The sequence below is a fragment of the Carex rostrata genome, chromosome 1, assembly GCF_964058835.1.
Source record: "Carex rostrata chromosome 1, lpCarRost1.2, whole genome shotgun sequence".
Classification (NCBI taxonomy): Eukaryota; Viridiplantae; Streptophyta; class Magnoliopsida; order Poales; family Cyperaceae; genus Carex; species Carex rostrata.
Window position 1 is genome coordinate 19,786,055 of NC_135918.1, and position 27,303 is coordinate 19,813,357.

Sequence of the window (27,303 nt, forward strand, 5' to 3'; positions counted from 1 at the left end):
TTTCCCTTTCCTTCCATGTGCCCTACCAGTTAACTCGGGAATCTAAAGTAGACAACAAGATGTATATTCATATAGGCAATAGCAATATATGAGGGTTAATTCTGCATAACTTAAAAAGTATAGGCTTATCACATTCTAGACTTGATCTTGTGGAGCATAGTTAAGGTCAGAAGTAACAAAAAGATAATTTTCATCAATTAATTTTTCACTCATTCATATGGTAGCCCATATAATGAAATTCTTAACATATATGTTCCAAAAACAAGAAAAAATGATTACGCACCTCATGAACTAGCTTTAGTGATCCCAGAGGAGGACAATTTTGGAGCATCATGGCGAGAGCTTCAAGGTTGTGCTCGTGCAAACAAAGGGTCAATTCGAAGTGCTCCAAATTAAGAAACTCTGGCACATCTTTTTTTGATTTCAACAAGAAAGAAATTGGGTGCCACTCATCCTATAGAAATAAAAAAAAAATTGTCAAGTATATCCAAGTAAAGTATCAAAAGCTATACAATTGTATCGTCAAGTAAGCATATAAAGCTGTCATAGTAGCTAGTATCCTATTCATGTCTAACATATCATAACACACCACTTTAAATGTGAAAGAAAATAATAATTAAGAGAGATTAAGTTAATTACCTCACTTTCCTTTAAACGCATAGTTAGCTCTTTTACATGTGAGATACTATTCAGTAGCTCAGCCACAACATCGACATCTCCCTTATGAAGCCAGAGAAGGTTAATCACAACTTTTCTCAACAAAGGTACCTCTACATGGACTTGACATGGACTTTGAAGGCCGTCTCGAATTTCCAAATAAATTGACTCCAATGAAGGAAGATTTAATTAAGCTCAAAGATTTTTTTTTATTTTTTTTTTATTTTTATGAATAGAGCTAATAACCAGTTTAAGTTTTTTGATTGTCTGGGAGGAAACCCTAAGCACAGGCGTGTCATATAAATGAAGGTTTAAATCTTCCAAAGAACACAATTTAGAGAGGTGTTGATTGAATTTGGTCACGTCAATAATCTTGACTGATCTAAGAGAAAGGCTTGTAAGATGGGTTAAAGTGATTTCCGAAGGAAAATTAAATTCATCACTCATGAAATGATTATAGCAGTTAACAAACGACAAGTTTCTGAGAGAATTAATGGTGAAGACAACATCAAAGAGAGGTGAAATTCCATATCTTGAAATTGAGAAAACTTTGATGGTGAGGTGGCATAAGTCAAGATAGCGGGCCTTGACAAGCAAGGAAGAAAGAAATGAGGGTTCAAGGTGACGAGTAGATATCTAGGTGCAAGCTGAGAAGGGAGTAGAAATGATTATGGTCAAGAAGAGCATGAGTGGCCATGGAAACAAGGGCGGAACTCAACTTTGAGTATAGGGGAGGCTAATTGACTAAACATTATATACTTAAAAAATATTGAAATAAAAACCAAAATTTATAAAATACAAGATAATATGATTCTTCACTGTTAATTTTATCTTTCTTATTTTGAATTTTTTTTAACCTCATAAACTAGTTTGTTACTTTTTAATGCGTCATTGTCATTTCCTTTGCTTTCTATTCTTGTAACTTCTTTTTTAGTTCTTCTAAAATTATAATAACTTTTTCTTTTTTGGGTAACCATAATGTGCTTTTCCTATTTTAATTTGTACCTCTCTATATTAAACCAGTGTTTTAAATAATGGTATCGCGCTCGTCGGACGGACATGGTACGGCTAAGTGATTAATCGAGAATAATCAGGAATAATCGGTCATAATTGGAAAAAATCGGCCGATTAATCGGAAAATTTCTTGATGGTTTGATCACCGCCAATGACTAATTGGACGATTAATCGGCCTAAATGGACGTTTTTTACAACCATGTATTAAACAACTTTTCAAGTTTTCAAGTGAGATGTTTTTATTTAATCGATCACGTGATCTGGTAAGTTGGAGAACCAAACTATTGAAGCAAGTGAAATTGCCGTTACTCTTATACATATACCCTCTAAATTTTTTATATTATCAAGGGGGGTTGAGACATAAAATAATTTTTTTAATAAATTTTTTTAGGTCTCTTTTAGAAAAAATAAAAATCTTGAGGTTTACTCAGCCACCTTTTGATACTACTGTCTTCTGCCCCTGCATGGAAATGAAGTTATCTTTTTGGGAATAAGGAAGGTATTAGTAGATGAGTTTAAGGGAAGGAGAGATCTTTCAAAGGTGGTGGAAGCGGCAGGAGAGGATAGAGGTGCGAGCGGCCATGCAAGTGGGTAGGAGCGAGAGAATTGTGAGGAGCAAATCGTCAGGTAGATTGGAGAGATGGTCGATTTTCATGATTTTCTAGCTTGATTCTGAGTTCGTCATGGCACAGCCGAGCGGGAAGGAAATTTGTTTGGTTATGCTTAGATTAAGTAGAGGTATATAAAGGTTAAAAGAAAAGTTCAAAATGATTATTTGGTTTAAGGCCGAATTTGAATTTAGTTATATTATTAATTTAGGTGAAGATCTGAAATTCAGTTATAAGTTAGGTTATTTTTTATTCGGTCGAATATAGAGTTAAATTATAGTATATTATTAATTTTTATCTCTTAATTTGCAGACTTATTTAGAAATTTAACTAAAAATTACAATATATAATTAGAATACATGTACATAGAATGTGTTAACAAAAATAAATATACAAACAAGTTTCAAATTACAAAATGCAAATACTATTACTAATTAATATGCAACTATAAATACAAATTCTAATTCTGCTCTAATTGCTACTATAATTCTACCATTGTTTGTTGACATTTTGGGATTTTTCCATAAATTTTTAAAAATTAATCACAGCATTTAACCTTAGTGATAACTTTGAAAATATTTCTCATATGTCGTATTCTGGCATCTCACATTTATATTTCCGTCCTTCGTTAGACTATGTGCCAAGTCATAATAAAAAAAAAACAGTAAAATGATTGTTCCAGTTAATTAGTTTCTACAATACAACAGCTAATTATAAAGAGGATTTCCTCATGCCAACTTTAGTTTCAACTAGGATAGAGGCGAACTAGTGTAAATCAGATTCTGAAATTTAAAGTCCTATTTTTTTTCTAGAGGAGGATTCAAGTGAATCATAATTTTATGTTTTAATATGATCTACATTCTTTATTTTTATTTTTAAAGTCCAAACAGTTGATTCGAACCACTCAACATGAAGATCATGTTAAGCAGTTCGGATCAACTGTTTGGACTTAATTTGAAACAAAAATAAAAAATGCGGATCATATTGAGGTACAAAATTATGATGCATTTGAAACATCCTCTTTTTCCTATTAAATGATAAAATTATTATTATAAATGATCTCCATGATAGTAAAAAACTAAAAATTATATATATATATATATATATATATATATATATATATATTTTATTTTATTTTTTGTGATAAACGATAGATTAATGCTTCTCTCTCTTGGGCCAGATTTATATATGACTGATTTTGGGCCTATTAGTATCTACCAAATATCATACATTCATTGTAGCCTATATGACGAGAAGAATAATCAGATCTTTGCTCAGGCATTGCATTGGATCTGAATTCAAGCGAACATATTTTTTAAAATATATGACCGTGTAGAATACATCAAAATTAATTATGTGTCTATTTGAAATATAGGAGAATTTGCTTGCCAGATTAAAACGGACAACTCAGATCGCATTCTACAGTCACATATAGCACTGGATCTTTCAAGCAACTGGAATTAGGGGTGTTCAAAAGACTCGGTTTGTTTGGTGTTCAATCGAATCAAAATATTTCAATTTAAGATCGGTTTTTAAGTTTAAATGTATCAGTTCAGTTGAATTTACAAATTATTTTGGTTAAATGAATCGATCGAACAGTTCGGTTTACGTTTCAAACCGACTAAACTGAATGGGCCAAATTAAATGGTTCAAGTATGGCTTATATTTTGTTTGGTTCAATTATTGCTTCATTCCTTCTATTTTGGTTTGGATATATTAGAGCATATACATATATATATATATATGGAATTGAATAATGTGTGTAATTTAATATTTATATTATTTCTATAAATTTACAAGCACATAATCCTATAAGTAGTATAATTTGGTGTCGATTTCCAGGAAATTACTATTTAGGTCATTAGCGACCAGATCTTGATGTCTCGCTATTTTATCTATATTCCAACCGAATTTTGTATTAAAACCTGTGCCTAAAACTGTCAAATCGTGTTTATTTCATTGAATATCTATAGAATGTGGTACTGCTGTGTTTTTATTCTTATTTTGCAGAAAATGGGCAAAACAGAGGAAGAATTTGGATTTTGAAGGTTTACACATTTAGAAATGTCAAAGGCCAACCCTATGACATTTCCAGATTGCATCTCATCATTCAGAAGAGGGAGAGGCCTGATTCGGAAGAGGGAGAGGCGCGATTCAGAAGAGCTAGGTTGGGTAGGGGGAGAGGCACGCCGAGAGAAGCAACAGTGAGGAGAGAGTAGAGGGAGACTCAGAGGTGGGGGCGGGCAAATCGCAAAGAGAAAGAGAGAGCGGTTTAGGAGGGGGTTTGTGGAAATTGCAGAGAGAGAGAGAGAGAGGGGAAGAGGGAGCTGAAGGGTTTTACTGGGAATGGACGTCTCCATTAACTGGAAGACTCCATTATTGGAGGATCATTTTGACAACAATTTCATCACTGGATGAAAGTTTTAAACAAAAATGTCGTTGATCAAAGATTCGATCGGCACCCAATTTAAAGTAAATTGAAGGGTTCAAAATCTGACATATTTCGCGAAGTACCGTAGCCCAACTCTATATATATAACTAAAATTGAAAAATAATAATATTTTATGTACGTATATATAGAAAAAATTATATAAATCACACCTCACAATTTTGTTTTGTTATATAAATTTTAAATTTTTTATTATTAACAAAAAAAAATTGTTTACCTCCCCACTCGAAACGTGGGCCAGCAAAAATTACACTTGAATTTTTTTTTCTCACACGTGGAAACCAGTTAATTGTATAAAATTTCGTAGACTAAAGAAGTTGAGTATAAGCAAGCTTAAAGGATGAAAAAATAATTTTTACTCTTATTGCGCTATTATAAAAATAAATAAAGTTATAAATTATTAGTATAAATAAATTGGTGGGAATTATTATTGTTTTTTTTTCTATTTAAGAGTTTTTGTTTACTCTGACATATTTCTTATGAAAATTTAAAGATGTTTTTTTGTGCTTGGACTCTGGCCTCTGGGGCCGTGCGGGGGAGCCCGCATATTACATTTCGAATCCTCTTAATTTTCTTCTTCTATGTAATAAAAATTGTTTAATACCATAAATGTAGAACTAAAACTTTAATTCGTTGTCAGTTTATCTTCATTGGAATCCTCTTACATTTCGACAAACTTAGAATTATGATTGGCGATATATATTTTCTTTCTCAATGTTATTATAGAGAGGTTGATATGTTGTAATCCAAATTACTTATTGTGTCATTTGAATTATCTATCATATATATATATATATATATATATGAGGAGGGATCCAATTACACCCTTTTTTGGTGACACCGGATTACACTCTATGTTTTCAAAGTTCAAACAGTCGATCCAAACCGTTCAACATGATGGATATGTTAAAATGTGTTTACAGATCAAATTTTATATTTTTTTGAATTTTTTTACTATTTATTAAGATTATTACAAAAATTCAATGATCTGGATATAGCATTTTTGTTAAATACTTAATAAATAATAAAAAAAATTCAAAAAATGTAAAATTTAATCTGCAAGCACATTTTAATACACTTCATTTCATCTCAATTCTATTGAACCCTACTAAATTCTTACTAATACACTTCATTTCATCTCAGTCTAGATACGAGTAACGAGTCAGAATCTATTACGCTTTAATGTGTTTAAATTACATTGAACAGTTTGGATCGACTGTTTAAAATTTAAAAACTTTGAAAATTGAGATTGTAATTCGGCATCACCAAAAAAAAAAGAATGTAATTGAATGCCTTCTCGTTTTGCAGACGAATGGTGTCCCCTTTATACGTAAAATGAGGTAGATGATTTGCTCCAATTAGACAGTTTCACAGATTGAAAAATATCGGAAACGTCCATTGTCGTGATCCAATTTTCAACCCATAAAAGTTCGTTTGGGCCTTCTGTGGTTTCTTTTATTTTCAATTTTCACACAAGCTTTTCTTTTGCCCTTTTTGTCCAAAGACATTGACCCCTTAATGAACTTTTCCGGTCATGCTTAACAAAAGGAGGGAAATAGAATTGAACATTCTAATTTCATGCTTCGCATAGAAGTCACTTGAGTTGTAAGATATCTTAAACATAAATGTTAACGTTCTATATATATATATATATTACCTTGGAGGATATGGACTCCTCAGTCCTCACACACCCGCTTCCATGACATAACATATAACAGTGTCTCAGACTCGTACCAAAAATCCAAATGCCTCTTCCAATAAACTCTCCCTTTTATCAGGCTGCATTAATTTAATTATAGACAAACATTAATTTATAGACTCTCCATTTTATCAACTCCTTTTTATATAAAACTTCTTTTATGAAAACGAACTGAAAAACAGGCGTGGAGCTATTTTATTTTTTATTTCAAGAAATTCGGGGGCAAACTCCACTCTCTCTATATATCTCCTTTTCCTATGAAAAGTTATTTAATAACAAAATAAATTTTAAGGAAGATAACTCGATAAAATAAATTTAAAACAAAATTCTATTTTGAAATATTAAAGACGAATACAATGATAAATAATATGATTAATTGTGCCATAATTGTACAGGTTTTATTTTGTTTTTCTCTGTTCCCTTTTTGGCCAATTCTGATTTCTGAACCTGGACCGATCTCGACCCTTCATTTCTATCTTAATCAATTCCCACCGTTGATTCACCTTATCCTCTCTCTCTCTCTCTCTCTCTCCACCCGGCCCCACTTAGAGTATTTCTTCTTCTTCTTCCTGTTCCATTGCAGAGTCATTGATTGATTGATTGTATGTATGGCCGAGAACATGGCTTTACTCGATGATCTCTTTGATGATTTCAAGCCGCTGCAAGACAATTGCATAGTATTCAGTATTCACATCATGCTCTGCCTTTTTTTTTTTTCGTACTGACAGAGTAAGAAGCGGTTAAGTTTAAACCAAAGAATGTGAAAAACCTGCCGAAACCTTCTCTTTGTCAGTCTCAGGTGGGTCCCACTTCTCCTCTTTTTCCTTTCAATTTGACTGCTACCAGTAGCACTATGATGAATAGTTACAATTATCATGCAATATAGGGAAATGGTTTATTATATGGTTGTTTAACTGTAATAACTTTTTTTACTTGAACAATTTGCAGCATGCAGATCCCCCCTTAGGTGCCCACATAGACAACTCTTCTTTTCCCAACTCGGCAACTGGTACACACATGATTTTTCTCTCCTAACAAATGTATCATTTGCTATAGATTTAGGTCTTTTCGGGAATATATACAACTGTAGGGTGTGATTTGCAGAAAAACATTGAAGTCCCAAAACTGGTCATTTCTTTGTTATACCAAGATCACCGGTGCACCATGTGTATTTTTTTATGATTTCTCTATTTATTTCCTTTTTCATTGGCAATGTAATTGTACAAGCAGATAAGTTTGAAGGTTCTTCTAATCCAAAAACTAAGTTGCAACCACAAAGGAGGAAACAACCAGCTGCACCTCGTTCTGATGGACCCTCTGATATCAATAGAACTGAAATACCAGATCATGAAACTGAACGGAATTTTGGTTCTGGGGATGATTTCAGTAAGTCAGATTTCGAGGTAATTTCTACTTGTACATTTTTTTTTTAAACTTTTTTCTTTCTTGAATAATATCCTTTATCACGACTGATTGTTATCTATTTCAGGCACCGACCTCATTTCCAGAGATTGATTTTCTTGATAATGTTTCTCTGGACCCACTTTTTTCTAGGGGTATTCCTTTTACAATTTCTTTAGATACTTATTATTATAGTAATAACTAGATTATACATAGTGCTGGTACCAAATATGATGGGTTTCATGTCATTTATCAAGGCGACTAATGAACTATTTTTCCTTTTACAGCTGAGCCGACCATTAATTTGCAACTTAAAGAAAATGAAAAAAAGGGCAAGGGCAAAAAGGTCCGTTTCTCTGTTCCCGAGGAATATAGTGCTGAGTCACCAGATAGACTGATTAATCAAGGTTCTGTTACTTCTGAGGAGGTGAGTCCAATTCATTTTTTCTTAGACTGGCTGTGTAATTTATATTTTAACCCTACTGAATTACGTAGGGATTGGTAATGGTAGCGCCCCTGTATTGAATTTATTATTAGTAAATGCATTCCAGTGTTTTTGTATTTAGTTTGTGGTGGTGGTTATGAAATGGAAATTGTATGTTGCTCGACATTAGTAAGAGTCTTTACTCCATTTATTGATTGTACATATTGTACATATATCGCTGCTTTCTCATTTCATTTGCTCTCTTTAATTAGATTCAAGCAAATGATGCATCAGAATTCGATTTTGAAGAGCATACACAAAATGATGAACAAGGCACGAATTACGAAAACACAGGAAATGAGGAAAACGAAGATGCACCAAACCTTGATGACATTTTCAATTTTTCGGATGACAACGATCCAATAATTGAAACAGATGAAGCTAATGAAGACCCCATTAATGGAGGTTATGCTGGAGAGAAAAAGGATACGGGTAGGCCAGAGAAGGAAATGCCGATTGATGTTGAAAATCGTTCGAAAAGGAAAACCAGAGGCAGCACGGTTGCCGATGCAAATGTTGAAGAAGAGGGGTCACCTAAGAAAAAGGGGAAGCTATCTCATCGAATCCGGCGTAAGAGAAGGACAGGTATATTTTCATTATATATGAACTGGTACCAGTAGCATGTGAGCTCTGATGCCCTGATACAGTAGTGAAATATAATCCCAAAGGTTGCCAAGTTAAATTGTTTCTTGCATGCTTACCTATAGTTGGTATATATCTTGAAATAAACACTAGTTTTTAGCTGCTTTAATATCCTATGCATGCGTACCAAGAATTGGTATTTATCTTTTTTTTTTAGGGAAAATTGTGTCCATGCCACTTCAAAACCTCTAATTTTAAAAAATGTCACTCTAAAGTTTTAAATTCTGTCAATGCCACTATAAACTTAATTTATTTCTAATTTTGCCATTCTTATACTATTTTGATTAAAAATAATTTGAAAAATTCTGTTTTAAAATACGTATTTCTGTATTTCCGATTATACCCCTCAGTTAAAATGAATACTTAGCCCACAGCCGATACCTGCCTCCTCTCTTCTCTTTCACGCGAGAAAGGGGAATCGATCGCCTCCTCTCTTCTCTCGCTGATCCATCAATCCTCCTCTCACCGTTGAAAATTTCTCTGCCTCGTCGATCCCTCTCTCGCCATTGATGGTTCTGGTGCCGTTGGTGCTGATGGTGCTAATAGTAGGGTTGCACGGGAGATTGGTGCTGGCGAGTATGCTACCACTATAGCCTTTCAGGTGAAATATGCGTAACTTTTTGAGGAATATTTTGTGTCATTAAGTTACTACTGGTGAAAATGAATTTCCTTTGTTCTCAATGAAATTTCCATGATTCGTGTTAATAATTTCTTCTAGCAATTCAAATACGGAAATAATAAAGATCTGTATGATTTTGAGTTTAAGCTATTGTTCATATTGTCTATTTATGGTGGAAATATTTGGAGAATGTTGATATTCTTGTATAGTTATTGATTTTCTTGACATCAATTTGAATTTAGTAGAAACCTCATTATCTTGAAAATCCTTATAATTGTGATTCAAATAAGATCTTTCTTTAACACCAATTACATACAAAATGTAAAAGTAGAATACATCAATCACCAGGAAAGAATCCACTTACCTCATTCAGCTATGTCATACTACACCGATCTCGCTGAGATGTACCTCGGATCTGATGTATCACCTGACTTCTATGCCCGGGTCTATGCACGTGCTGGTTCTAAGCTGGCTGGTGGTACAGTAATACGGGTCGAGGCGTACCCGATACCTGAGCACCCAAGACCAAGACGGGTAGTTGGTCGGGTCGCATTGGTGGGGGGATGTGGCAGGGTATCTAACAAAATGTTCTGGGGAGGGGATCTATTTTGCAACGAAATTTGGTAGATTGTATTAGTAGGTTGTGGAGAGAGGAGGGGAAGGTGACCGAGGCAGGGTTAAAGAGAGAGTATTTGAAGATATGGGATGATGAATTTTTGGGCATGTTCAGGTACTGTCACCGTCTGGTTGCATAATACTCAGGATAGCCATAGCTGTCAGGTGGGGAATCTGGTAACGGTTTAGTGACTAATTGCATGACCCAGGTGTTAAATTAATTGATGTGTTAAAAGAAGTTGTGGCAATGACGAAAGTATAGACAAGACATTTGGTTGGTACCATTCATATCAGATCTGGTCTACTAATATGTATAACACACATGAACAATTAGTCCAAGGAAAACTACCAGAAACACTAAACAATGCTCTGAAGATAATAGTAGTTCGTTGACTTTCATTGACAATTATAAATCGTTTCTGTTTCAGGTTCTTGGATATATATTTTGCACAAGGTGTTTTATATGGACGATGCAGGAAAAGAAGCACTAACAGAGATGTGTGCCGATGCATACGTTCAAAAGAGAAATGTAGTTTGCTTATTTAAGAAATGTTTAGTGTTGGTCTGTTGTCACTTGATGGATGTAATTGAACTTGACATCTTTTTATTTAGCAAGTACCGTCTACTTTAGCATCTTTTTATCTACTTCTATGCTTGGTGGAAATTAATGCATGTTCACTACCCATTAAAATTTGCAGTTATAAAGATCATATGATTTGTACATTAGCTAATAGATGTTTCATCAGTCTTTTATCTCTTCTCATTTTCTCAAAATGTCACCAATCCAGAGACATCAAATATGTAACAACATCTCTTTGAGTAAGTCTTCTGTTCACATCTTCGAGCACAAACAGGACTCTTTTTTTGGATAACCATCACTGGTATATTATAGAACTTCTTATATTTAACTATACAATATTAACAACAAACCATTTTACACATTTAAATGTCCCAAAAGATACATGGCGCCTTGTGCATATCAAATAAACCAAAAATAGTCAAGTTGAAGAAGTCACAACTGTTATTTAGTTGAAAGCCAGAATATACAAACCATTTAACCATACCAACATCCTCAATTGTGAATCCAAAAAACCAACTCTTTAACCATCACTAAAAACCATGACATAGATCAGAAGTTTTACAACAAATTAAAACCCTAAAAACATAATATCAATATGCAACAAAAGCCGTAAAAACAAACACAAATTCAGTTCAATCTCCATACTAAAAACATGACAAATATTACAATTTTGCAAAATAACCCCTGTCAACTATTAATATCCAAAAACTTCCAAAAGCACCAAGTCTTCAATCTTCTCCTTCAGCTAATAAAAGAAGGCTGCTGAGAATGCGTTGTGTTCGGTTAGCAAATAAAGAGTCAAATTTAATGTTTTCCTGAAAATGAGACATCCATAAGCAAAGCAAAATCTTCAACACAATATAAAATATTTACAAGCCGATTGAAACAAAATTCCAATGTCAAAATTTTTATATGAAATTAGATAATTCATATAAATTCATATGATAAGGCTACTTGGGCATGCACAATGGGTACCGTAATAGAAGGCACAATACAGGAGAATTTAGCAGCACAGAACAACATCAGTCGGGTTCTTGATAAGGCTTGGATCATACACACCAATCAGCAGCCGAATCAATAGGCTTGGAAAGTTACTGGTAAACCGTACCAGCAGCAAGAAGAATAATTTCTCCACTAGTGAGTGCAATTTGAATTTTTACCAGTAGTGATTAAGTTGTTTATGTCAATTTCAATTCATATGTTTAAGATAGGTTAGTTTCTTTACTTTAAGTATTTTATTTAATTGTGCAAATTTCAACTTTACCAGTGAGTGCAAATTTTTGTTTAATTGTTTCTGTGATGAACTAATGAAATGCACGTTGGACTAATGAAATGCAAACCTTTGGAATCTGGTGCTATCAGAGCTCAATGCATCTTTTAATCCCACATAACCATTTGCTAATGAGGTAGGCTCAAGATCCTGAGGCCGAATTGGCGGATTGCTGCTGAGGCTGTTGAGGCGAAAGTAGGAGGTGATTGAGGCTAGGGTTCGTGATTTCTGAGAAGGGTTGAGAGAGAGAAGCATGGGAGAGGAATCACGAAATATGTTCTTTGTAAAAGGATTCGTGATTAGGAGAGGAATCACTAGTAGGAGAGAAGCACAGGAAAGGAATCACGAAGGGGAGGCTAGGGTTCATGATTTCTGAGAACGGTATTTTTGTCATTGTTATTATTTTTTTTTTTTAAAGACTAATAATGTATTTGTGGCAAAATTAGGAATAAAACAAGTTTATAGTGGCATTGGCAGAATTTGAAACTTTAGAGTGGCATTTTTCAAAATTAGAGGTTTTGGAGTGGCATGGGCACAATTTTCCCTTTTTTTTATTATTTTGTTGGAACAGTGTATCCTGTTTTACTACAGACGCCAGAGAATGAAATAAACCCAAAACAAATCAGCATAAGGAACCTCATTCTCTTGACCAAGGCTAAGGAGAAGAAATGGGTATGGTTTTCTTCTCTATCTCGTTTGATTTTACTTGATTTGTATTGGCCTTTGAGAAATCTGTGTGGGCCCTTGGTAATATATTCTTTTTTTTGCATTTTTACTTATGCAGAACAAAGAGGCAGCCTCAGGGAATGGTGATGCAAGGTATTTGTAATCGATTTTTCATTTTGCTTTTTAATCTAATTAATTTTTTGCATTGTATTTTCATGAGTGTCTAACAAAATTGGCATATCACTTTCAATTATTTCATGTGAAACAGTTCGATGCCCAGAAGGAGACAGCAGGACGAATTCGAGTTTTTTGATTTTGAAGGGGATGAAGAAGAACACAACCGGCAAGACTCGGCCCCACAGGAGACATTTCAAGCAACCGTTAAAAAGTTGAACTATCACACCTATATGAACAGAACCTCCTCCAGTCGGTGGACCCAATCTGAAACCGAGTTGTTCTACAAGGTTACTTTTTTTTTCTTATTGATATCAATAAAGTTTACAACATTACATATACAGTTTACAATATGCATTTATACAAAAGATTGTGCATATAGAGATTACAGTACAAATTTATACATCAGAGCACAATCTGAATAAACTGTAAAACTGAAAACAGTTTACCAGAAAGTATGAAACTGAAAAACTGAGACCAGTTTACCAAAAATCACAATCTGAAAAACTGAAAACAGCTTACCAGAAACCCTAAAAACAGAAAACAGTATACCAGAAAATCAGAAAAAGAAATGAAACAGTATACCAGAAAACATTACACATCTCTAAAGAGTGGGAAATTATATCGAAAATTCTACAAGGTTACTTGCTAAAATATATCTATGGAGTATTATAAAATAAAATAAAAAAATAACCACCTGAAGCATCTCAGAGGATCCAGCCCCTCCCCCTTTTTGATTGCCATTTCTTTTATCTAAATCTATTGTTTCGATTTATTTGGTTGTTTATGTTATAGGGGATACGTCAGTTTGGTACGGATTTTGCAATGATACAACAGCTATTCCCAAACCGAACAAGACACCAAATAAAATTAAAATTCAAGAGTGAAGATAAGAAGCATCCGACACGTGTACGTGATGCCATCACACATAGACTCACCGGTTAGCTCTTCTTCTTTTCATTTTTAATTTGTTTATTAAGTTTTTACTGTATTTTATTTCTCAAATTTCTTTTGGGTGCAGATAATTCACAATTTGAGAAGGTTATAGAGATTTTAGAGATCCAAGCAGATAAAGTTGCACCGGAAGAATCGGAACCGTCATATCAGGTTCCTCTCTAACTCTATAATACCTGCTTTTCAATAATATAATATTGATTTCTGATCAGTGTGCATTGTTTCTTATTAAAATAAGGCTGATCAATGGAAGAATGAAGAAGAAATAGAGGAAAATTTCGAAGCTGCCCCTAGTGATTTGGATAATTCTGGCAAACACGACTCTGTAACAAATGATGATGATTTGGATGCAGTTTTTAATTGGGACAACGAAGAATTGGGGCAAGAAGATTTTGTGTTTTGAAACTCATTTGTGAATCATCAAACCACAACTTCGGTTGCTTCAAATGAGGTTCTATTAGCAAATGCATCCTTCTGTTCATAAGGTGCAACGTTCTCTCTCTCTCTCTCTACCACATTTTCTCAACCCCCTCTCTCTCTTAACTTATTGGAATTGTGTATCTGATTTATCAGTGCCATTTTACAGTGAGTTCTTGAAGGGTGCAACTGCAAAAAAAATACGGAGGCGTATGATAGCTATCTATAGAGGCTGATAAGCAACTTCATAACTTATCTATGTTTTTAATCTTATGTACCAATTTTTTATCCATTAATATATTTTTTGTTTTTGTTTTACTCAATGTTGAGTGTATTAAATTTAAAATCCTTGTATTGGCTTAGCAACAATTCATTTTTACCCCTTTTTTTTATCATTGTTCTCTATAGTTTAAAGGAATTGTATTCATTAATCTACGTTGCTCTTAAACAATTATTATCAAATCTCATTCTTTCGATCCGAAAAATGATCCAAATCTTTGTGCCTATATCATTTGAATTCGTATAATTTTAGAACTGCATTAACTTAAAATTTAAAATAGAAATGTCAAAATGAGACCGTTAGATATGATCTATATCAATTTTATCAATTTTTTCTATGCATATATAAAAGTTCATGAAATTTCAATTTTATTCTGATTTGTATCAATAGCTATCAACATTGATGTAGATAAATTATAAATGTTGATTTTTTAACTTATTGATTCATATAAATAAAAATTAAATAGTGATATGCAAATATAGAGAAACTAATATAGATGAATTATAACAATTTTATTTTGACATATAAATTTTTAAAAAATTGTTATTTAATAATTAAGAAATAGAAATATGTTAGAGGCAAAATAAAATAGAGCATTTGAACCATCCTCCAAAAGAGTTATCACAATGTTTGAATAAATCAGGAGTGATCATTTGCACCATCCTCCAAAAGAGTTATCAATCATTCAAGTTACTCGTCACCTAGAAACTTATATATAAAAAAAGGAGTAGAACTAGTGTGTTCCTAAGTTCATCCAGTTTCTTTGTCAAATTAATTTTAAAATTTATTAGATTGACTTCAAACGATGAATCCAAACTGCTGAAATTATTCTATCTTACGAGTGATGTGTATATACAAAAAATATTTAAAATTTAAATTAATTTTACATAGAGTCAAGTGGTCAAAAAACTTCCAATAAAGGAATGCAATAAAATTAATTTATAAACCTTATAATTTTGACCACTTGACTTTATACTAAATTAATTTGAAACTTTAAAATTTTCACATGTAGATGCATCACTCGTAAAGTAGAAATATTTTAACAGTTTGGCTTGGTTGTTTGAAATCAATTCGATAGATTTCAAAATTGAGTTCAAATAGATACTTGATGAACTTAGGAATACCCTACCCTAGCTCTACTGTAAAGAAAGAAAAAAGAGGCCCTTATGCACCATGGTTTCGATTTTTGTATGGTAATTAAAAATAAAATTGTATATTGGGATCTCAGTGGATTTCAAACGTAAAGCATGAAGACAAGTAACTTGAATAGCGAATGATCGATTGTAGGTTTTCAACGTGATATTAAATTAAGGAGATATCTAAATATTATTTTATTTCTGTCATTTGCATAATGCATTTGCTCATATCTAAATGGAGAGATTAATTAAAAAAAATAAAAATCGAATGGAGATAATTCTTGCACTTAACTTCCGCTTGAAAATATCAATTTTCCAAAATACACAGCTATGAGCAAATGGAATTAGCATTAATTTGTTATTAATTAATATCTCTCTTCAGTTTTGATTGGGGGCATAAAGAGATAAATTCCCAATTTTGTCAAATGGCACATCTCATTTTGGAATGACCTACCTCTTATTCATTTTTGGAAGAGAACAAAAAAAGCATATCATTAATTTGAATTGATTTGAACGTAAAAATTGAAGAGGGCATATTAAATTATTAGATAATGTGATTAAATAATTGAAGAGGGCTTTTTACAAACGTCTTAATTCATTTTTTGGTTGCAATATCTTACTAATATGTGGTGATCTTGGAATCAAATTATAGTTTCAATAAACAAACAAAATTGCAACCAAAAAATGGTTAACAAATTATCCGTTATGTTGAAAAAAAAAATTATCTTTATCCATATCCCATAAGCTAGCTAAAAAGAACTCTACTCATACCCGTTTTGTCTAATATGATACGGATCGGGTAAACGGATAAAAGAGTGTCATTGACACCCCTATGAAAATCATTAGCTCGTGACCATTCTATAATCACAACACAATATGCTTAATAAAAAATAAAATAAAAAAGAATAAAAATACCATTTCATTTAATGGAAACAACAAATCCATTAAAAACATTAAATTTACTCAATGTAATCTCAAACATACATTATTATTAACATAATGATACTGAGTGCACACAACATACATTAAAACTGAAACATAACGAACAAGGACACACATGTAGAAAGAAAAAAAATTAAAAGGAATTGAATAAAAGCAAGAGCCAGAAAGAAGCATTTTAATTTTCTATTACCTTATAATCAGTAACATGCTCTAGATTAGGAGGGTTCTTCAGTTTCAGGCATTGAACAACACGCAGTGTGGTAAGTTGTGACATAGCCATCGGTTTCACCTCCCAAATCTCCAAGTTCTCCAATTTGAGAAGTTCTAAGAACCGCAACTGTGGAAACCCATTTGCGGAACAAATCATTTTCACCCCTTTGTATGCTCCACTTTGTAAACTCAGATATTTCAGTGCTTGTAGTCTTTCTAGCGCAGATATGGGGTCTTCCTTCAAACCAGACTTGGTTAAGGTGAGCTTCACAAGATTTGGTGGAAATTTAACATGATCTATGAACAGTTTCCGGCAAATCCATTCTCCCTCAAATTTAATAGACTTTACCGTCTTAAGATTCGGGAAGGCCCTAATATCTACAAACTCTGACGGTACAATGTCGCCTATAATTGTCATTGAGAGGAGATTAACCATGTGACTCAACAGGTTAGAAATAGATTTCCAGTATGGATTTGATTTGGAGTCTGGATTGTCTCTATTTAAAAGTGCTAACTTTCTCAAGTTGCTCAGAAACTGCGGAAAGTTTTCTACCCATGACTCGTGAACCGTAACTGTTTTCAGGATTTGCAGGTCATCTATATTTGCTGTCGAGGGTGGGCCTTTAATTGGGGGGCTAGGGTTGACATATACATGACGAAGTGTTTTGATGTTCCATAGAGATTCAGGTAGGGTTTCTATGTTTGTATCTCTAACATCCAAAGTTTCGAGGTATTTGTAGTCCCCAATATTTTCAGGAAGCTCAGATATGTTACTACCCCTCAAGCCCAAATATGTTAGATTATACTCAGAATAAGCACCGAGATGAATGCCAAGTAAAAATGTGTGTGGCATTGTGCATTTCCTCAATTCCAACACTACGGGTTGGCTGATTTGTCCCAAAATGTTTTTTCCCAAAACATTCATATCAAAATCAAAACAGAGTAGAGAATTGATATTATCATACTCCCTGGGTTCTTGAAATTTCCCTTCCGTGTATTGTTCCTTTCTATCATTATAAAATGCTACACGGTTCACGGAATCCATACCCATTTCTTGCTCGTTTGGATTGACAACCAAAAACTTATCCTCGCGGGATTTTTTGATGCAAAATTCATGAATAGATTGTCGACTTACTCGGCAATATTTGATTGCGCCTGAGTTTGATCTCTTTGAAACCCAAACTAACGACCTGCAAGCAACAAGGAAAATAAATAAACAACAAGTACATATATGTAAAAAGAACAAAATTTCAAGATGGACATAATCTTTTTACCGAATTTTTTATAAATATCCAAAAAAATAATTAAATTTCAAAAACTAACCAAAGTTGCGTAGGATTTCGAAATCTACTCAAACCGCAAAATTTTTTTGCGGTTTTACAATTCCAAAACCACAGTTTAAAAAAAACCGCAAAAAAATTTTGCGGTTTCATTTTTTTAATTTAAATAGAAATATTTATAATTTATTTATTTTTTGTATTGAAATATTAGAAATATTTAATATATTTATTTGAAAATAGCTGAAATACTATATAATTTGGTTTATTAGAAAGACTGCGACAAATAACCCGGATCAACATTTTTCATACCGGAATTTTTGCGGTTGTAAGAAAAATTAATATATTTCTTTATGAGTTATTGGAAAAAAAAGTAAAAATGCTTGGATTATGAGTTATTGATCCCGGTTTAAAAGTCACTTCTAGGTAATACAGAAAATATTGTGATCCTTCTAGTACATATAATTTATAAAAAATTGTATCTATTTTGAGAATTCTTTTTAATAACAATCATTAAATAACTTACAATTTTTGTTTTTTTCAAAAATAGAAACTACTTTTTAAAAATTAAATGCACTAAAAGGATGACAATATTTTTTGTATTTACTTAGAAGTGACTTTTGAACCGGGATCAATAACTAAGAATCCAAGCATTTTTTTTTTCCAATAACACATAAAGAAATATATTAATTTTTCTTACAGCTGGAAAAAATTCGGGGTGAAAAATATTGATCCGGGTTATTTGTAGCAGTCTTTCTCATAAATCAAATTATAAATATTTATATTTAAATAAAAAAATCTGAAAAATGAAAAAAAATTGAAACCACAAAAAAATTTTGTCATTCCAAAACCGCAATTTTTTTAGCTGTTTTAGACTGAATTAGCACAAAAAAATTTTGCAGTTTGGGTAGATTTCGAAATCCGGTGCAACTTTGGTTAGTTTTTTAAATTTAATTATTTTTTTGAATATTTATAAAAAAATTCGGATCTTTTTATCTATAATAAAATAAAGAGTCAATTTGCATAAATGAATACAAAATTTCTTTGTTCTTGGGGAGTGCTGTATATTTTAAGATTGTATATTTCTAGTTGGTATTGTGCTAAAAAAGTAAAAAAAAAAAAAAAAAAAAAAATGGTAGTAGAGTGACCATTATTAGAATTGAAAACCAGCAGTGCACCATTTTTTGTCTCCTCTCTTGAAAGTGGTAGAGTGATCGTTTACTTAAGAAGTACAAAAAATGGTGCTTTTATTGATCATGCATCTAGTATACCAGAAAAAAATCAGTTTAATTGATGAAATTCAGTTTACAAAGGAATCATCCAATTATTATTGGGATGTTTTTTAAGCCAGAAATGGATAAACCATCCTCAGTTTAAGCAGTAGAGTGACCTAACAATAAATCACCTATAAATTATAAGATCAAATGTCAATTTTCGGAAATATTGAGAATACCTTTGAACAAGTTGCTCTAGGTACTTATTTGCTGTCTCTTCTATAGTCTCTCCTTTCTGTTCTTCAACAAATTCATCAGCAATCCATATCTCTATTAGAGACCTTGCAGGAATCTCATAATTCATTGGGTAACATGCTAAATAAACAAAGCATGCTTTGAGAATAGATAAATCATCATAGCAGTAGGTATAAATGTGCCACATATGATTATCGGAAGCACCATTGTTGGACTCTTTGATCTTGACCAGATCATCTTTCACCCTTTTCCATGTGTCGTAGGCCATTGGTTTGAGCGAAAGGAGACTCCCTATAAGGAGAAGAGCCTCAGGCTGTCCTTCACATGCCTGGGAAATCTGTTCAGGGAGATTGTCCAGTTCATGGTTTAACTCTAATAAGAACCGGAGCATTTTATTAGGGTCTTTGAGCTCACGAAGAGCTGGAAATGCTGTTATGAGAAGGATTGCTACGCTCTTCTCATCATTTGTAAGGCACCAGCTGATTGAACTATTTGCGTTGGGAAGAAGCAAGTCTTCCATGCTTTTTATGTCGTGAAGAGAGTTTATAACTGCATCTATGTCGACTTTGTGCTCTAACTCACCTGCTACTTCGATGTGCTCCAAATAATTCATGGAAACCAACTCATCAACCCAATCATCTAGGTTTTTCTTCACACGTCTCGTGTCACGATAACTCCACCAATCTGTGCACTTGCTGGAAGGGTCAAAAAACTTCCTCCTTCGAATTCCTAATTCTCTGGACATCCGTTTCATATACTGAATATATTCCAGCTTTCTTAAACTGGAAGGGTCATTGCTCACTAAGTTTTCGCAAGGAGTGTCTGATAAAAAAAGTCTGAGGAAGGGTTTAGATAGAATTTCTTTTATGAAAGGTATAGCATCCATCTTTGTTTCAACTTTCTTAAAATAATTAACACCCTCCTTCCCTCTCTCCCTCTCTCCCTCCCTCGCAACCAATTCAACTGCAAGCTCCACCAACTAACTGGAAAAGAAACATTTAAAAAGCACTATTAATGATGCATGACAGAAATCTGACATTATCAAGTTGCTAAAATTTATCAATGGCTTGCGTGAGAGGAAGTGTCGGAGAGGGGCAGAGAGGGATATATGTTTAATATATATATATAATGAATTTATGATACATGTAAAAGCTGGAAAATATTGTTTTTCAAGTAAAATGCAGTCCTTGTTTAGACCTTTGTTTACTAATTAAGTTGAATCCTAACAGATGCAAACACATATATATGCATGGGATATTTGTGAAACAAGGCCCCACTTTATTAGTTTTATAATTTTTGTTAGACAAACACCTTTTCTTATTTTTTTTAAAAATGTGATGATTTGTTGACTAATTAATTGTCTTGATTCCCACCCCATCATACTCTCTTACAAACCGGAAAATAGATAACCGTGCATTAATTGTGCTGTTATTTTAAAATTAAATTTATTTTTATATACAATCTATCTAAATTATGAACGACATTTTATTTTAACGATCACCGAATTTGTTACCACTATTATCAAAACAATTTAATTAGTTATCAATGTGACTTACTTTTTTTGTTAACATTTAATTGTTATATTTTGCTGAATTATTGGAGTCTAGAACTTATAAAATAGTAGTAAAAAATTAAGTGTGACGCTATATTCATGGCACAAATTACAATTTTGAGTGCACGGACATTTTCTTTTTTAATTTATACCGAATTTGCCTTTCATTTAAAATTTCCATCTAAACATGACAATACACCTTTTAAAAAAGGTATTCAATACACATCTAATTATATGTATCTTTATGGAAGTACTATCAAGTAAAATATTTTTATGGCTTTTAGTATTTTTAGCATTTGATAAGACTATTTTTTTGTGAAATTTTCAAATTTAATTTAATTTCTAAAATGATTATTTTCATTCAAACTATGCAGCATGGTAATGTAAAAAAATAATCTTTTTCAAATAAAATTGGGTGATTAAACAAGTCAAAAAAATATTAGACTCCAAACTTGACTAATTTATCAATTATCAAGTTTTCTACTTTTAAATTTCACGAGAAATGATTAGGTCATTAAAATCATCTTACGAGTATTAAAAAATATATATATTGAGACTGTAAACAAAATTGAATTGATAGTTTATCTTATAATTTCTAGTAAAACTCATATGAGATGATAAATCAACAAATGTTTTGATTACAAAACCCTTTAAATTTAACAAATAAATATGAGAAAAAATAGCAGTAAAAATCTCGTTGAAATCATTAGGCAAACACAAAAGAGATCACAATTTTTTTTTAAAATGATCACATAATATAACCCGCAAATATTTTTTCTATTTAACAAGTTTTGTTGTTCAAAAATAAAATGGTGGAGCAAATAAAAGTAGTCAACTTTTTTTTTATAAAATATAGAATTATGAAAAAAGGAAAACCATTAGCTGAGTAAAATAAGACACAACCATGGACATTTAATAATTTTTATGTAATTTGCACTTATTGTTAGCTCAAATTATATTAGAACATATCAGGAAAAAGAGAGGTCAATCAATTAAAGGGTAAATTAGACAGTGACAAAGAAAAAATTTCACACTATCTCAATAATTTAATTTATGTTCTAAAATATATCATTTTTTTTTTTTGCAATACCATATATTTTGAACGAAACAATCATCCTAGAAATTAAATTAGGTTTGATAATTTCACAAAAAAGAAAAAAAATTACTAATCTTACCAAATACTAAAATGTGAAGAGCTATAAAAACTTACATGACTTGATAGCACTTACCATAAAGATACACAAATTAAATGTGTATTAAATACCTTCTTTAAAAGGTGTATTGTCTTATTTAAATGAAAAATTTAAATGAAGAACAAATTCGGTATAAATTAAAAAGATTTGCATGTGCACTCAAAATTGTAACTTCTGCCCTGAGTATAGCGTCACCCAAAAATTAATCACATATATATGGTATGAACAAATAATGTCTCCATAGTGTAATTTAAATTCGCTGATATTTTATAATAGATTAAAACATACTACCGAATTCACTTTCATGGGACACAATTTTGTGTCACAAATGCAAAACAATATAAAAATGTAATATCTTAATCGATTTCATATCATGACAGAAAACTAGAAGATTAGATAATATAAAATGCATTTTGTGCTCCCTAATTAATTATGTGTTTCAATTTTAAATAATTTAATTGATAATCTTATTAAGTACGTATGTATCAAGCATAAAATGAAAAAGATTATAAAAGAGAATGATACGGAAAGAATATCTCGCTAATCAATTGATTTTTTATATCTCCAAAGTAGATGAAATATAAACGTAATTTCACTTTTGTTGTTCTACACTACACTGTAACAACAACAAAAATAAGTACAAATGCTTGAAATATATTTTTATTGAATAGAAGTTTTAGAAAACTGTGTAGATAATAATAATTTTAGTTTTTATAATTATATATCTTATAGGATAACGGGTAGAAAGTAGTTTTTACTAGTATCCTTGTACATTAAGCTAACATAAAAAAAACTTTATTACTGCCCATACCAAATAAGCTAATTGAAACAAGTCTTACCCATACCCGACTTATTGAATATGATACAAGTCAGATGAACAAATAAAAGGCCATAGAAATGAATTGAAAAATTGATTTATTTCTTAGAACTACAATCTTAGTGCAGTAGCATGAGTTCTCGTCTCTCTTCGGTTACACATGTTCAATTCTCGATAATAATATCTAAAAGATGCTGGAGTGTACACGGGTCCTTTAATTCACAGTTTACTTACAAATAAAAAACAATTGTGCTTTTATCGATGGTGAAGTAGGCCAGAGAAAATTATCTACTCCTTAATTTGTAACAAATGAAAAAAATTCAGTTTTATTGATGATCTCTTTTTACAAAAATATGACTTAATTTTTGAAACAGAGATCATACTATTACTATTGGGATGTCATTTATACCACAAAGAAAAATAATATACACCAAACAGTAAATAATAAATTATAAGATCGAATGTCAATTTCAAGAAATATTAAGAATACCTTTGACCAAGTTGCTCCAGGTACTTAGTCGCAGTCTCCTGTGTAGTATCTCCTTTCTCTAATGTAACAAAATCACACATCCAATTCGATTGAGAGCTCCACCAAGTAACTACAATACAAAATAAATATCTAAAAAATGTACAATTAATAAAAAAAAGTGCAACACACACACACATATTTATACATAGGTCGAGTAATTGAAATATTGAGTATAAATTAATGAAGTAGACATATATATTAGTTTCACATGCTCACTTTTAGTTGTGGCAACGCATCAAGCTCTATATATATTTGTGGAGTGCAACAAGAAAGCAACTTATAATGCATTCACATGGAAATCAACTTTTGACCAGATCTAAGTTAACTAAAGAGTCAACTTTATTAGCATTCGGAAGCTACCTAAAGAGTTAAATAAAGGTTCCTAATTAAAGAGTCAACTTTATTATTTTTAACTTAGAGTCAACTTTATTATTTTTAACTAATGTGGAAACAAAATTAATTAAATTCATTAAAGGTTTCTAAAACCATTAAATGTTATGAATGATGTGATCGAGTACGATGTTATAAATTTTAATTATAGAGAATGTACGAAACAAAGAGTTTAAAAAATAAATAGAAAATACTAATTAAGAATTATTTTTCAATCTTTTTATAATCTTAAAAGTATTTTATAATTAAGTTAAATTATATTTATAATTAAAAACTATATTATAAGTTGTTTCAGATGTACATAAATTGCTAATTAAATTCTCATATGACTCAACACTATGATTAGAGTTTGTAAAGCAACAACAACAATATTTTTTAGGTTTTAAAAAACATATTTAAATAACTTTAGTGAACAGCAAAATATGAACTAATCTTGTTATTTTTATAGATACTCATAGCGCGAGCCAATATGGGTAACGCATTGTATACCATGGCCTCACTCTAATATAAGAGAAAAGGTTTTTGTCCACTGAGTTTTGTCCACCATTTGTCCACAAGCTTATCCACTCCCATCTAACTGTCTTTTAACCATTTACAGTCCCTGCCTTTTCTTCAATAATTGACTATGTCAAATAGAATTTTCTTTCGTTCCATCCGAATCTGGCTCGCTCTTTACGCTATAAAAGGAAAAGACACCCAGAGCCTCGAGTCAGCATCGAAGCCCTCCAAAGTAGACCAATAAAGCCTCCCTAACGAATTCATTTCCTCACCAGCTTTCTCACCCGGTTGAACTGACTCTTTTGACCTAAAGGAAGTTCAATGTGATTAAAAATTGTTTATTGTTGTTTTGGTTAAGGAAGCTTAATTTAAGGAAGAAATATTCCTTAGAAATGTCGATTTTAATTGAGATTACTGACTCGATCTCGTTTTTTATACATGATTGCAATGGAACCTTCAATCGTGGAGTGCAATCGAATAGAAGTTGTTTTTGTTGAAGAGCACGGAAAAATTCAAATCTAGTAAGTTATTTATGTTGAATTTGTTGTTTTTGTTGTATGCAGTAACAGATCTAGCATTTCAAATGAAATCTGGAGGAAAGAGATGATAGAGAGGCGATATGGAATATTGATCTGATAATTTTACTGTATTGCCCCGTTAATTTTACAGTATTCATCTTGTCATTTTACAGTATTCATCTTGTGAAAATCTGGAGGAAATAGATGATAGAGAGGCGATATGGAGTATAAATCTGTTAATTTTACAGTATTGCCTTATTAATTTTACAGTATTCATCTTGTCATTTTACAGTATTCATCTTGTGGAAATCTGGAAGAAAGAGATGATAGAGAGGCGATATGGAGTATTGATCTGTTAATTTTATAGTATTCATCTTGTAATTTTACAGTATTCATCTTGTGAAAATCTGGAGGAAAGAGATGATAGAAAGGCGATATGGAGTATTGATTTGTTAATTTTACAGTATTAATCTTATAATTTTACAGTATTCATCTTGTGAAAATCTGGAGGAAATAGATGATAGAGAGACTTCTTACTCATCCGAACAAGATTCAATTGAAAATTCTACTGTATACAAGATTCAATTTTACAATTTTGCTGATTCAATTTTACAGTATACAAGATTCAATTGTAAATTTTACTGTGTAGAAGATTCAATTTTACAGTATACAAGATTCAATTTTACAATATACAAGATTCAATCCAGTGCGGACGCTAATAATTAACTCTAACTGCCAATAACCGCTAATAACCACTAATAACTAACTCTAATTGCCAATAACTAACTCTAACTGCCAATAACCGAAAGTACAGTTTGAAAGTACATTTATTTTGTCCTGTTGTGCAAGTTGCAATCTTTTTCTAACTATCATGGGACCACTTCAAATAGTTGCTGGATGTTTTGTGATTAACTTATATATTTTATGTGATATATTGTATAATTATACAGCATGTAGAAGTAATTTTACAGTATTCGCGCAAGTCAAAGCTGTGGACAAATAGTGGACAAAAGGCTGTGGACAATTAGACGCTTCCCTAATATAATTATTATATAAATTATACTTCTGATGTTAAGTTTTAAACATAAACTAATGTTCATAAGAAAATTACAAAAGACAATGATATGGAAGATTAGCTTGGTAATTAATCTGTACATTTCTTTTACTTAATTAGTTTGATTTATTATCCATAGAATAAAAAGTATATATCGGATAGCAATAGCCAAATATTTTTTGTTCTTTCAAGTTTTGGTATGGTAAGATAAGTTTTAGACTAGACAAATAATAGTGTTGATGCGTGAGTTTATTGCAGTGACATTGACTTAAATGTTTGAAACATAAATGATACTATTAATATTGGAATGTCATTTATGCTACAAAGGAAAAACTATACACCAAACAGTCACCTATAAATTATAAGATCGAATGTCAATTTTAAGAAATATTAAGAATACCTTTGACCAAGCCGCTCCAAGTACTTATTTGCAGTCTCTTTCTTTCTCTGTTGTAACAAAAGCTAACACCCAATTCGACTGGAACCTCCACCAAGTAACTGCAATACAAAAGAAATATTTAAAAAAGTAATATAAATGGTGCACAACTGAAATCTGACTTTAATTACGGAGTAGCAAAATATTTATCAAATGCTACCAACAGATCAGGCCCCACCATCAGTTAGGGTGCTCGACATTAATTTTTGTGTCACTTTATTAACATTAATAATATATCCAAGTTTTCAATTTACATATATTTATATAAATGAAGTAATATGTCTACCACCGGCTCACTTTTTAGTTGTGGCAATGCATTCACATGGAAATTAACTTTTGACCAGATCCAACTTGGAAGCTCAACTCAAACATTCCAAGGAGTTAGACATATAAGCTCAACTCAACTTGGCAAATGCATTCACATAAAATATTGAGCAATATAAATGAAGTAACCTAAAGAGTATAGAGGAAGCTCAACTCAAGCATTCCTATCATACGCAAAGTGAACCTTAATATATATATATATATATATATGCTCCAACCATGCAGTTGGATATCAAAATACAAAATTGAAGTCAACCTTACGCGTTGTTATATGTATTTCAATGTCTAATTAATATTTGTGTGTAGATATATATTCTTAAAGAGTTACTGTAGTATTAGGCACAAACTAAAAAGATTATTTTTTTTCATAAATAATTCAACATTTATTTGTTACTGCAGTGACAGTGACCTAATTGTTTGAAACAAAAA

At 31.7% G+C, this 27,303-nt stretch overlaps 2 protein-coding genes and 1 long non-coding RNA gene across 3 annotated transcripts in view; 2 read left to right on the top strand and 1 right to left on the bottom strand.

The window, feature by feature from the left end:
* LOC144563063 (uncharacterized) overlaps positions 1-14,699 on the top strand; it is a 76,201-nt gene extending 61,502 nt beyond the window's left edge. The window contains exon 14 of the transcript XR_013514256.1: positions 14,318-14,699. The gene's annotated coding sequence lies outside the window, so the exon portion shown is untranslated. The remainder of the gene's footprint in view (positions 1-14,317) is intronic.
* The window catches only part of LOC144563102 (uncharacterized), a 70,562-nt gene that overhangs the window by 43,057 nt on the left and 202 nt on the right, over positions 1-27,303 (bottom strand). The window contains exon 2 of the long non-coding RNA XR_013514264.1: positions 23,616-23,724. This is a non-coding gene — a long non-coding RNA (uncharacterized LOC144563102). The remainder of the gene's footprint in view (positions 1-23,615; positions 23,725-27,303) is intronic.
* On the top strand, positions 7,048-14,323 carry LOC144564054 (uncharacterized). Its single transcript, XM_078313559.1, has 13 exons — positions 7,048-7,111; positions 7,162-7,226; positions 7,376-7,436; positions 7,658-7,830; positions 7,917-7,983; positions 8,116-8,255; positions 8,525-8,897; positions 12,610-12,710; positions 12,823-12,857; positions 12,973-13,168; positions 13,674-13,818; positions 13,900-13,985; positions 14,071-14,323. The coding sequence occupies exons 1-13, from the start codon at positions 7,048-7,050 to the stop codon at positions 14,233-14,235; spliced, it is 1,671 nt and encodes a 556-aa protein (XP_078169685.1). The 3' UTR covers positions 14,236-14,323.

Bases quoted from the DNA above. Each gene is read 5' to 3' on its own strand.
- LOC144564054 (XM_078313559.1), top strand. From the start codon at position 7,048: ATGGCTTTACTCGATGATCTCTTTGATGATTTCAAGCCGCTGCAAGAC. The intron at 8,256-8,524 runs GTGAGTCCAATT...CTCTTTAATTAG, and splicing joins GTTCTGTTACTTCTGAGGAG to ATTCAAGCAAATGATGCATC. The intron at 8,898-12,609 runs GTATATTTTCAT...TTGTTGGAACAG, and splicing joins CCGGCGTAAGAGAAGGACAG to TGTATCCTGTTTTACTACAG.